Raw genomic sequence first — 13,000 nt, forward strand, 5'->3', positions numbered from 1 at the left:
CTCCCAGCCCCTGGCTAATCTACTTTCTATCTCTATGGATTTGTCTGTTCTAGATAGTTCACATAAATGGAATTATATAATATGCAGCCTTTCTCTCATTTAGCATAATATTTGTTAAAGTGCTTTTGTGTATTAGTATAATAGTTTATTTCTTTTTTGTTGCCTAAAATATCTCACCGTATGGCTAGTCCACACTTTATTTATCTGTTATAATTTGATGGACATTTGGGTTATTTCTATTCTTAGGCTATTGTGAATAATGCTGCTGTAAAAATTTGTGTCTTAGCTTTTTGTGAGGACACATGCTTTAATTTAAAAAAAAATTTTTTTTTCTTCCCCAAGTTGGAGTCTTGCTCTGTCCCCTAGGTTGGAGTGCAGTGGTGCAGTCTTGGCCCACTGCAACCTCTGTCTCCCAGGTTCGAGCTTCAGCCTCCTGAGTAGTTAGGATTACAGGTATGCACCACCACACCCGGCTAATTTTTGTAATTTTAGGGGGGATGGAGTTTCACCATGTTGGTCAGACTGGTCTCCAACTCCTGACCTCGTGATCCACCTGCCTCAGCCTCCCAAAGTGCTGGGATTACAGGCATGAGCCAATGCTTCCGGCCCATGCTTTCATTTTCTTGGGTACATACCTACTAGTGAAATTGCTGGGTCATATGCTAACTCTATATTTAACTTTTTGAGGAACTGCCAGACTGTTTATCACAGTGACTACCGCATTTCACGGTCCCACCAACAGTACATGATGGCTCTAGTTCTTCACATCCTTGTTGACACTTGTTATTATCTCTCTTTTTTTATGGTAGTCATATAGTCATCCTTGTGAGTGTGAAGTAGTGTTTCATTGTGGTTTTAATTTACATTTTTCTGACAACTAATGATGTTGAATATCTTTTCATGTGCCCATTCATCATTTTGTATCTATGTTCTTTGGAGAAATGTGTCCTTAAAACCTCTGCCCATTTAACTTCAATTTTTAATTTTTTTTTTTTTTTTTGAGACAGAGTCTTGCTCTGTTACCTAGGCTGGAGTGCAGTAGTGAAATCTCAGCTCACTGCAACATCCACCTCCCGGGTTCAAGCAATCCTTTTGCCTCAGTGTCCCTAGTAGCTGGGACCACAGGTGTGCACCACTATGTCTGGCTAATTTTTGTATTTATTGTAGAGACGCAGACTTGCTTTTTTTTTGCCTAGGCTGGTTTCAAACTCCTGAGCTCTAGGAATCTTCCAGCTTTGGCCTCCCAAAGTGCTGGGATTGCAGGTGTGCACCATTGCACCTGACCTACCCATTTAAAAAAAAATGGATTATTTGTCTTTTTATTGTTGAGTTGTAAACTCATTGTGTTTTCATTTGCATTTCTCTGGTGTCTAATGATGTTAAGCATCTTTACATGTGTTTAGTGACCATTTGTATATTTTCTTTGGAGAAATGTCTATTGAGATCTTTTGCCCATATTTAAAGTAGGTCACTTTTCTTGTTATTTTTGCATTGTAAGTGTTCTTTAAAAATTCCAGGCTGGGTGTGATCGCTCATGCCTTTAATCCCAGCACTTTAGGAGGCCCAGGCCAGTGGATCACTTGAGTCCAGGAGTTAAAGACCAGCTTGGGCAATGTGGCGAGACCTTGTCTCTACAAAAATTAACTGGTTGTGGTGGTGTGTGCCTGTGGTCCCGTTACATGGGAGGCTGAGATAGGAGAATTGCATGAGTGCAGGAGGTGGAAGTTGCAGTGAGCCGAGATTACACCATTGGATTTCGGCCTGGGTGAGGGAGCAAGACTCTCAAAAAAAAAAAAAAAAAAGGAAATTTTGTACAAATTTCTTATCAAGTACATAATTTGCTAAAGTTTCTCTTATTCTGTGGGTTGTCTTTTCACTTTCTTGGTAGTGTCCTTTGAAACACATGGTTTTAATTTCAATTATGTCCCATTTATCTATTTTTTCTTTTGTTGCTACTGTTTTTGATGTCATATCAAAGAAATTATTGCCAAATCCAAGATCGTAAAGATTTACGTGTATATTTTCTTCTGTTACATAGTTGTAGCTCTTATTGTTACAATTTTTGATCCATTTAGAGTCAATTTTTGTATGTACTACAAGGAGGGGATCCAACTTTATTATTTTCACCATTTTTTGTAAAGGATCTTACAACTGAATTGTGTTGGCATACTTGTCAAAAAGTAATTGGATGTAAATGTGAGAATTTTTATTGTTTATATGTCTGCCTTCCAACAGTACCATGCTGCCTTTACTACAGTAGCTTTGTAATAAGTTTTGAAATTAGAAGTTATGAGTCTTCTAACTTTGTCTTTTTCTATATTGGCTATTCTTTGTTTATGGTATTTCCATATGATTTTTAGGATCAGATTTTATTTCTGCAAAAAAGGCATCTAGGATTTTGGTAGGTAGAATTGCCTTGAACATGCAGAGGAGTTTGGGAAGCATTGCCATATTAACAATATTAAATCTTCTGCTCCATGACTTTTGGTTTATTTTTGTCTTAATTTCTTTCAACAATATTTTATTATTTTAAAAGTATAAATTTGTACTTCTTTTGTTAAATTTATTTCTAAGTGTTTTATTCTTTTTGATTCTATTATAAATTGAATTGTTTTATTTCATTTTTTGTTTGTTTATTGCTACTGTATAGAATACAGCTGATGTTTGTTTATTGGCTTTTATCTTGCAATCTTGCTTAACTCGATTACTAGTTCTAAGAGTGTTTTAGTGGATTCCTTAGGACTTTTGATACGTAAGACTGGGTCATCTGCAAATTGAGATAGTTTTACTTCTTTCTTTGCAATCTAAATTCATTTTATTTCTTTTTGTACCCTAACTGCACTGGCTAAAACCTCCAGTGTAATGTTGAATTGAAGCAGTTAGAGTGGACATCCTTGTCTTATTCCATTAAAAAAGTGATTAGTTAAAAAATTTTTTTCTTTTGTAAAATATATAGGTGGGGGTCTCACTATGTTGTGCAGTCTGGGCTTTAACTCCTGAGCTTAAGTGATCTTCCCTTCAGTCTCCCAAAGTGTGGGATTACAGGAATGAGCCATCGTGCCTGGCCTCTTACCTTGTTCTTGATTTTAGGGGAAAGCATTCAGTTCTTTACCTTCAAGTGTGATCTGGGTTATGATTTTTTAATAGATGCCCTTTATCAGGTTGAGAAGCTTCATTTTTTTTTTTAAGCTTTTTAAAAAATCGATACATAGTAGGTGTACATGTTTTCAGGGTTCATGTGATCATTCCATACATTAATATAATCAGATCAGGGCTGTTGATATACCCATCATCACCTTAAATATTTACCATTTCTCTATTCTAGGAACATTCAAATGATTCCCTGTGAACTGTTTTGAAATGTACAGCCTTTTGATGTTAGCTATAGTCACCCTACTGATCTACTGAATAACAATTCTTATTTCTTCCATCTAAGTGTATGTTTGTTCCCACTAATCAACCTCTCTTCATCTCTCCTCCCCCTACCCTTCCCAGTCTCTAGTAACCACTAGTCTGCTGTCTATCTTCATGAGATCTACTTTGTTAGCTTCCACATCCGAGTCAGAATATGTGATATTTGTCTTTCTGTGCTTGGCTTCTTTCACTTAACATAATGTCCTCCAGTTACATCCATATTGTTGCAAATGACAGGAATTTATTCTTTGCCCAGCTAATTTTTTATGGCTGAATAATATTTCTATCTATCTATCTATCTATCTATCTATCTATCTATCTATCTATCTATCTCATTGCAGTTGTTTTTGAAACAGGGTCTCAGTCTTTTGCCCAGACTGGAGTGCAGTGGCATGATCATAGCTCATTCCAGCCTGGAACTCCTGCACTCAAGTGATCTTTGCACCTCAGACTCCCAAGTAGCTGGTACGAGAAGTGTGTGTCACCATGCCCAACTAATTTTTGTGTTTTTTGGTAGAGACAGCATCTTACTCTGTCACCCAGGCTGATCTTGAACTCGTAGCCTCAAGTGATCCTCCTGCTTGGCCTCCAAAGTATTGGGATTTATAGGCATGAGCCACTGTACATGAACACATTTTCTTTATCCATTCATCCACTGATGGACATTTGGGTTGATTCCATATTTCCGCTGTTGTCAGTAGTGCTGCAATAAACATGGGAATGCACTTACCTGTTCGTTATTGATTTTCTTCTTTCTTGGATATCTACCCAGTTGTGGAATTGCTGGGTCATATGGTAGTATTATTATTATTATTTTTTGAGATGGAGTCTCGCTCTGTTACCTATGCTGGAGTGCAGTGGTGCGATCTCAGCTCACTGCAGCCTCCGCCTCCTGGGTTCAAGCAATTCTCCTGCCTCAGCCTCGTGAGTAGCTGGGATTACATGTATGTGCCACCACACCTGGCTAATTTTTGTATTTTCAGTAGAAATGGGGTTTCACCGTATTGGACAGGCTGTTCTCGAACTCCTGACCTCAGGCAATCCACCCGCCATGGCCTCCCAAAGTGATGAGATTACAGGTGTGAGCCACCGTGCCCAGCCTTTAGTGTAGCTTTTATTGAAAAAAAAAAAAAATCCATATATGAGTGGATCCAGGCAGTTCAGAACTTTGTTGTTCAAGGGTCTACGTAACTTTGAACTTGTCTCTCGCTTTTAAGACATTAAATAATTTTAAATTCTAATGACAAATTTAATTTTAAATATATTGATTTAAGGCATTACATTACAACTTTTGACAATAATGGTAATAGTAAACTGCCAGACATTTCCAAGTTTCATGGCAATATCGTCCTTGAAATTGTATTGAAAAGCAGGGAAAAAATAAGTTTAGCTACTCTACAGTCTCAGTTACTTGCTTTAAACATAATTTTGGAAAACAATACTTTTCAAAACAATTAACATGGTTTATGATGGGATACAGAAAAAGGACAAATTAACTTCTGAAAATGACTCAACGGAAGCTAGAATTAATTAATAAGGAGGTAATTGAATGACTGCATCAACCAGATGAAATGTGAAATGTGAGTTTTTTTAGGTATTCTGTGCCATTTAAGGCTTATCAGAATTAAAGGTAGTGACAAGTAGAAACTGTCTGATATATCAATGGTTAATAATAATGTTGATGATAATTTTGATAGGTGATTTTTATTTTATGTCAAGTACTGTTCTAACATGTTTACATATGGGCCAAGAATTGGATTATCAAATCAGACTGACGTGAAGTGGAGATGTTAATCAATGTTAAGCTTTCCTTATAATTTCAAGAATACAAGCAATCAAAAGGTTCAGGAAAAGCAGAGACAGGTCCAGGACATTGAGAGAGGCCCCCAGATCCTTTCTTACTGCAATAGACAAAACTCTGCGGCCCAGAGCAGTAGATGAAGTCCTTAATGAAATATATGAGTTATTAGCAGGCAGTGTTACAGGCTGTGAAACATCTCCATTTTATACCCAGATAGTTGCAAAGCTCATGTCCTGTGCCCCGTGCTCCATGTCCCATAAATCTGTAGATTCTCAGTTTATCATAGTAATCCTAATCCAGGGGCAGTCTGCTGAAAGCTTTTTATGGGTAAGTAGTCTTTTTTAAAATTATTATGCAAACACCGTTAGTATTTTTGCCAGCTATTGGCATGCTTATAAGGAGGTTTGATCAGATTTTTTACTTTCTTTTTTTTTTTTTTTTTTTTTTTGTGAGAGAGCCTCTCACCCAATAGGAGAAAAACACTGCTTTAACTCTTTCTCCCCAATAAATTAACCCATTTAAATTCAATTAATTTTTTTTAGTATAAACAAGATAAAATATATCAAGAAAGAATTTAAAACATTTGAAACATCAGATCGGTTTCTAAAAAATCTTTTATTTTTAGTTTGGGTTAGTTAGGTTAGTAGGCATGGCGGAGAGAAATACACTGAGAATTATATAGCAAATATAAATATTTTCCTATTACCAACAGATACTCACAATAGCAATTTATTTTATTAACTTTTTTGTGTGTGTCTGCACATTTCATAGACAATTCTTTTTTCTATTTCACATTAGAAGATTTGAGAAATCATATAGTTCTTTTAATGTTTAATTATTTCTTCTTTCTCAACCCAACCTTCAAATCAGGATGGAGGTCCAGTTCGCCCAGGAGTAGCCATGACTGATCTTGCCACTGGCCTGTATGCATATGGAGCTATTATGGCTGGATTGATACAAAAATACAAAACCGGAAAAGGACTGTTCATTGATTGTAACCTACTGTCATCCCAGGTAACAATCCAAATAATATTTCAGATAATGTTATAAAAACTGTGTCTGGGTTATACCTTTTCAGATCAAATTCTGTGGTCACATGTACAAAAACAATACAAAAACCAACACAACAACAACAAAAACTGTTTTGTTTTGATATACTTTCTCTCTCTCTCTCTCTCTCTCTCTCTCTCTCTCTCTCTCTGTGTCTTTCTTTCTTTCTTTTTGACGGAATTTCACTCTTATTGCCCAGGCTAGAGTGCAATGGCGCGATCTCGGCTCACTGCAACCTCCACCTCCTGGGTTCAAGCAATTCTCCTGCCTCAGCCTCCTGAGTACCTGGGGTTAAGGCATGTGCCACCACGCTCAGCTAATTTCATATTTTTAGTAGAGATGGGGTTTCTCCATGTTGGTCAGGCTGGTCTCGAATTCCTGACCTCATGTGATTCGCCCACCTTGGCCTCCCAAAGTGCTGGGATTACAGGCATGAGCCACTGCGCCCGGCTCATGTACTTGTTTTCATATTAAAATACACGGACCATGAAGATTTTGTTGTAATGTAGACATCATTGTTGAACTCAAATTTTCCAGGCTGTTTTTACTAGAATGTGTCTGTTGCTTCTTGTAAGACAAGAGATATAGTTGCTTCATATGTACCCTATAACTTCTTTTGACTTGTTTCTTCACCTTTTATGTGCCATGAACCCCTTTGGTAGTCTGGTGAAGTCTGGACTTTTCCTTGCAATTGTGTTTTTGAACACATAAAATGAGGTACTTAGGATTACAAAAGAAGCCAGTTATGTTGAAATATATTCAATGGAAAAATCAATTTTCTATTATTAAAAATATAATTTTTTCTAACACATTAAGTCACAATATCTAATAGTGGGTATAACACTATTACAATTTTGAAGTCGTGTTGAAGATAAATGGTATTTCATGGTATCTGTAGTAATTGTAATATGATACAATTGTAATATGATAATATTTATTCGTGATCAAGTCATAGGTACTCTTGTGGTTTGTCACCTACATTTATAATAGAAGAAAATGCTAAATTTTAGTTAGAGGTTGATGAAAATAAAGATATACTTTTTTTTTCACTCGAGTTGATGAACTCCCAGAAATCTGTTTATAGACCCCAGATAAAGAATTCCTGGTTTCCATACTTATCAGTTATGTTGTGCTAAATACTAAACTAGGGGAATAAAAGGGTTAACTCACTGTCAAAATGACATTTTGCCTTCTTTTCACTGGATCAGACCCAGATGCTGTACCATATGTGGAAGTTGATTCTGAATAGATAATTTTTCCGTGATAGAAAAAGAAAATATCTGATTTGTGCATGGAGACATTTTACTGTGGGAAAAACTACTTTCTAGACATAGAGACCCCAGTTGGGAATTTCAGATTTAAAAGGCATACATGGGAAAATAGTAAACTTGGAACACTGCTTTGGATATTTTTTCCTCTTAGGCAAAATTAAGGAGGTATATAGAAATAAAAAACATCAATATAGTTGAAAATGAAATACTACGTATGGGTTTTTACATAACAGTAGCTTCAAGTCACAGTCAGAATTTTAATGTTTCTATAAAAAGGTGAAAGAACTCTGTTCAAATGAATGGTTTCACTCCTTAATAAAGAACTACAGATGTTAGTTATGGGAGGGTGCAGAAAGTCTTTTCTTCCCCTAATTCTAAGCTGTAAGGAACCTGAGGTAGGGTAAGCAATGAATAAAAGTTGCACATCCAATAAGTTTGGAAGCCATGAAGGTTTCATGGGTGTGTAACCTGTGCAGTCATGGGTAGCCCTGGGCTTAGTTCAATGTTCTGCTGTCACTGTCTTGAATTTGTTAATAACTTCCACAGGAGGCCCTACAGTTTTTTTTTACATCAGGACTCACAGATCATGTAGCAGGTCATGGAGTTGGGACTCTACTTAAGTCTCCTAATTTTTACCTAGACTACTTTACTCTAATGTGTAAAGAGTATTGTATTGTTTAGATGAGTATCGTAGAGTTTAATTCGCTTCTAGCATGTAACTAGTGGTTCACCATGTGAAGGTGTGTATTTCCCTGGGAGTAAGGGTGGGGAAGGTGGAATCACCGCAGGGCCCCTTCAAAGTGAGGGCACAGTGAGGGCAAACTCATGCATATACATACAGGTATATAGTCAGTCATTTTTGGGGTGTGTGTATGTGTGTGCGTGTCTGTGTCTATTTTTATTGTCCATGTTTCTCCCTGAGACGGTAAATTCTATGATGGCTGGGACAATGTTTTTGCTTACAATGGTATCCTCAATGCCCAGCCCAGCCTTTGTCAAAAATTGGTTTTTCCAATTCTTTGAGATCAATGTGAGAACTACTGTTACCAATGGGAATGTCTCGTAACCCTTAGGTTTGCCAGAGAAGATGAGAAAAGATGGTAAACCATTAGAATTACGATAAGTACTCAATAAACAGCTAATGATGAGATTATTTGCTTTTGGCAAACACAGTAGCAGTGATTTGGCCTATTGTACTACAATTAACTCAGATTGCTAAAATTAGTGTATTTCAGTCACATTAACTATCTTTTTTTCTTTTTCTGTAAGCTAAGCTGGAGTGCAGTGACGTGATCTCAGCTCACTGCAACCTACGACTCCCAGGTTCAAGCGCTTCTTGTGCCTTAGCCTCCTGAGTAACGGGGACTACAGGCGTGTGTCAAAACTCCTGGCTAATTTTTTTTTTTTTTTTGTATTTTTTGGTAGAGACGGTGTTTCACCATGTTGGCCAGGCTGGTCTTGAACTCCTGACCTCATCACCTGCCTTGGCTTTCCAAAATGCTGGGATTATAGGTGTGAGCCACTGCACCCGGCCAGGGCCACTGTGCTGAGCAAGAGTTCTGTTTCTTTATCCATAAATTCTAATAGGTGAGATGGTCTTTTAAGGCAAAGAATATGTCTCTTCATAGACTTGCTACAGCTGCGCCATTCAGAATAGCTTCTGGACTGTGAGTAGTGGTTAGAGAACTTCAAAAGGCAGTTGTAACAGATAATTTATTCTATAGCTTACCTGAAGTGCAAGGCAATGCGTGGTAAGAACTTTTTCACTCTCTGGATTCACTGCATCCTGAGCTCTGTTTTTCTCTGTTTGCCTCTGCTTTATTCCTTGTCTCTGTCCTCCCTTTCTTCTCATGTGCCCTTCTCTAGTTTGGGCATCTCTTTTCTCTTCTTTGTCTCTCTCGTCTATCTTTACTTTCCTGTTTTCCTTTCTCCTCTATGCTGTCGACCTTCTTCCCTCTCCCTCCTTTTTATCCCTCCTTCCTTATGTGGAACTAAGGTTGTAGCCATTTTGGTTTCAGATCTTGCATTTTTTTTTTTTTTTTTAAGGAGATACGGTCTCGTGCTTTTGTCTAGGTTGGTATGCAGTGGTGCGATGATAGCTCACTGCAACCTCGAACTCCTGGACTCAAACAATCCTCCTTCCTCAGCCTCCGTAGTAGTTGGGACTACAGGTGTATGGCATTATGCCTGGCTAATTTATATATATATATATATATATTTAGAGATCAGGGGGTCTGACTGTGTTGTCCAGGCTAGTCTCGAACTCTTAGCCTTAAGGGATCTTCCTGCCTTGGCCTCCCAACATGCTGGTATTACAGGTGTGAGTCACTGCATCCAGCCAGATCTTACATTCTTACACCATATTATTCCGAAAAGTTTCAGAATCTTAGAGTAGTTCCTATGAGAGAAAAAGGAAGTTCCCTTTTCCTAGAAGTTCCAGAAAGCAAGAACATAATTTCACTGGTTTAAGTGACCATTCCTAAACTGATAAATGGGGCCTGAAAGATAGAACACACTGAGCGGCTTAAGCGATTCCTGGTACTAGAGATGGGGTTAACTCCACCCAAACCGTATGGCTGAGACTGGGGGACAGGTGATTCCTCCAAAGAATGGTATGGTTATTTTTTGGCCAGAAGAGAGGGAAATGGATGCTGGGGAAGCAATCCACAAATATTTACTCTCCTAATGTAGAGGGTTGTTTTTAGGATCTAATGCAATAAAGGATGTGAAAAATACTTTGTAAATCAGAAAATATGATGATGACAAGCATTAATTTTATTCGGTTATTGAAAAAATAATTCACTGTTAGTAATGTGTTGAGATTAAAAAGTTGACTAACAACATAATTATTTTATCATAATTATTATAACTTTTCATAATAGATAAACCTTGACTGACTTCAATTTGTCTTTCAATTTAAGATAACACTTATAAATTCTAGATCCAAAAACCAACCACAACATGGTTAAAATCTACTTTATGTAAATAAGGAGTGCTATTTCTAGGTACTTTTTAAAAAGCATAACAGGAAACTTCACCTTTTTTTAAATTTAAAAAAAAATTCTTTTTTTGGATATAAATGTTCACCTGCATTAAGCAGATAACATTTGAACTTAATTTCAGCTGCCTGGAAAATGAATACAATTTCATGCAGTAGTAAAAAACATACTTTTCTACTCATTTTGATTATATTATATGGAATGACGAATGATTATAACATTGAACATTAGTTGCTAAAAATTAAATTGTTATAATCCTCTTAAAAGTGATCTAGTGTAAAAAAGACAATTTACACCCGATTGGAATAGTAGCTGATTATTAACTCAGAAACGATTGCCTCAGCCACAACAAAACCATTTCAAGTAGTTCATTATAGAGACATGACAATTGCCAGGATGTGGTTTGTAGTGGGCACTACATTTTTTATAGTTTTAAGGCTATAACTTTTAACCCTTTTCAAAAATTCTTTTGATTTTTTTTTTTAGTCTGAATATGATTTAAATTTGTCCAGTCAAGACAACTAACATCAGCATCTAAACAGTGTTCTTTAGATGACATTGGTAAATAACAAGGAAGTGGGTTTGGATGTGGTTCTACTTATTCTGTTGCTCTGTTCTTCTGTTGTGGCTTACAGAAATATCTTTTGGAAGTTTTAATATCCTTCCTGTACTTAATTGCAACCAGGCTCCCTTAATTACTACTACAATGAGTTAGTTTTTTTAGCACCGTAATTATTTTCACATACAGAATGTTTTGTCACTTTTGATGTCACTATCCTTTACTCACATATGTACATTGATCATATTATATGAACATATTCAAGTAGATACAATTTTAATTCTTATCGTTTTGACTGATAAACTTTTGAATCTCAAACAAGTATAGTAATCTAAAATTCATTGTTTTGTGTCCTTAGATATACCTGTGTTTCTAGCTTTTTAAAACAACTCTATATCTTTTTTTAAATAATTTTATTGAGGTATATATTACATATCATAAATATTATAACTTAATGATTTTAGTAAGTTTAGTGAGTTACGTAACCATCACTATTAATCAGGTTTTGATAAGTACCCGTATTGTTACTTCTGGTGCAGGTCTTGCCTATGAGGCTAGAATGGACAAGTTTTGACTGGGGAGAGATCTGGGACTAGGCTGACTTAGAAGAAGGGGCCCATTATGACTTCTGTGGGCCCTGGGAACTTTTGCCTTTGTGGGTCCTTTCCTTCATAAAAATATTAAAAATTATATTCTATAACTGCATTGGTATAACGATGAAGGTAATTCATTATTCTACGTTTATTATTATTACACTTTTTTTTTCTGATTTTAAATGAAATGAAAATTGCAACATTTTGTGTATCCTTAAAGTATTTTGGGTCTTAAGCATTGTGCCTACTGTGCCTAATTGATAGATCAGCTCTAGAAGAATTTCCTTGAGAAAAGCCCGTGAATGTACAAATCTGTGAGGAAAGCAATTGTGTATTCAGGAAGGAAGTAGAGCTAAAAGCTGAGATTGTGTTGAAGCATGAGTATAGGAGGAAAAAGTAGAGAGGCAGCACAGTCTATGACTAAGGAAATTAAGAGAACTCTTCAAAGGGAGTTTTGTTTTTTCTTCCTTTGAGGGAGAAGGAAAAATAGAAGGTTATAGCAGAAAGTTGGGTATGATACTAACTGTGGGCTTGTAATATGTAGTTTTTATTTTGTTGAGGTACATTCCTTCTATACCTAATTTATTGTAAGTTTTTATCATGAGAAGATGTTGAATATTGCTAAATGCTTTTTCTGTATTCCCTGAGACAATCCTATAATTTTTATCCTTCATTCTGTTAATGAATCCAAAGCAGTCTCAAGTAAAAAACACAAAGCTGGAGGTGTCATACTTCTTGATTTCAAAATATAATACAAAGCTATTGTAATCAAAACGGCATGCTGTTGGCATAAAGACAGACGTGTAGACCAAAGGAACAGCACAGAAAGCTCAGAAATAAATACACACAGTTACAGTCAATTGATTTTTTGTTTGTTTGTTTTTGTTGTTTTTTGCAGACAGGGTCTCAATCTGTCACCTAGGCTGTCCAGTTTAGCAGCACAATCTCACTGCAACCTCTGCCTCCCAGGTTCAAATGACTCTGCTGCCTCAGCCTCCCAAGTAGCTGGGATTATAGGCACGAACCGCTATGCCCAGCTACTTTTCGTATTTTTAGTAGAGACAGGGTTTCACCATGCTGGCCAGGCTGTTCTTGAACTCCTGACCTCAAGAGTGCTGGGATTACAGGCACGAGCCACCCCACCCAGCCTGAATATCCAGTTTTACCAATACAATTTATTGGCGAGGCTGTACTTTCCCTATTGTATATTGTGGCACCTTTGTCAAAGATCAATTGACTGGCCAGGCGCACTGGCTCATGCATGTAATCCCAGCACTTTGGGAGGCTAAGGTGGGGGAATCATTTGAGGTCAG

The 13,000-nt window shown here is 36.8% G+C and overlaps 1 protein-coding gene across 14 annotated transcripts in view; it reads left to right on the forward strand.

Annotated features, from left to right (window-relative positions):
* LOC105497746 (succinyl-CoA:glutarate-CoA transferase) overlaps positions 1 to 13,000 on the forward strand; it is a 749,568-nt gene that overhangs the window by 142,107 nt on the left and 594,461 nt on the right. For all 14 annotated transcript variants that reach the window (XR_011622306.1, XM_011769072.2, XM_071095070.1 and 11 more), the window contains exon 8: positions 6,086 to 6,229. Coding sequence is in view for 13 of the 14 variants with exons in the window: in XM_011769072.2 (XP_011767374.2) it covers positions 6,086 to 6,229 (144 nt within the window). In the remaining variant the exon portion in view is untranslated. The remainder of the gene's footprint in view (positions 1 to 6,085; positions 6,230 to 13,000) is intronic.

This window comes from Macaca nemestrina, chromosome 4 (assembly GCF_043159975.1).
Source record: "Macaca nemestrina isolate mMacNem1 chromosome 4, mMacNem.hap1, whole genome shotgun sequence".
NCBI lineage: Eukaryota > Metazoa > Chordata > Mammalia > Primates > Cercopithecidae > Macaca > Macaca nemestrina.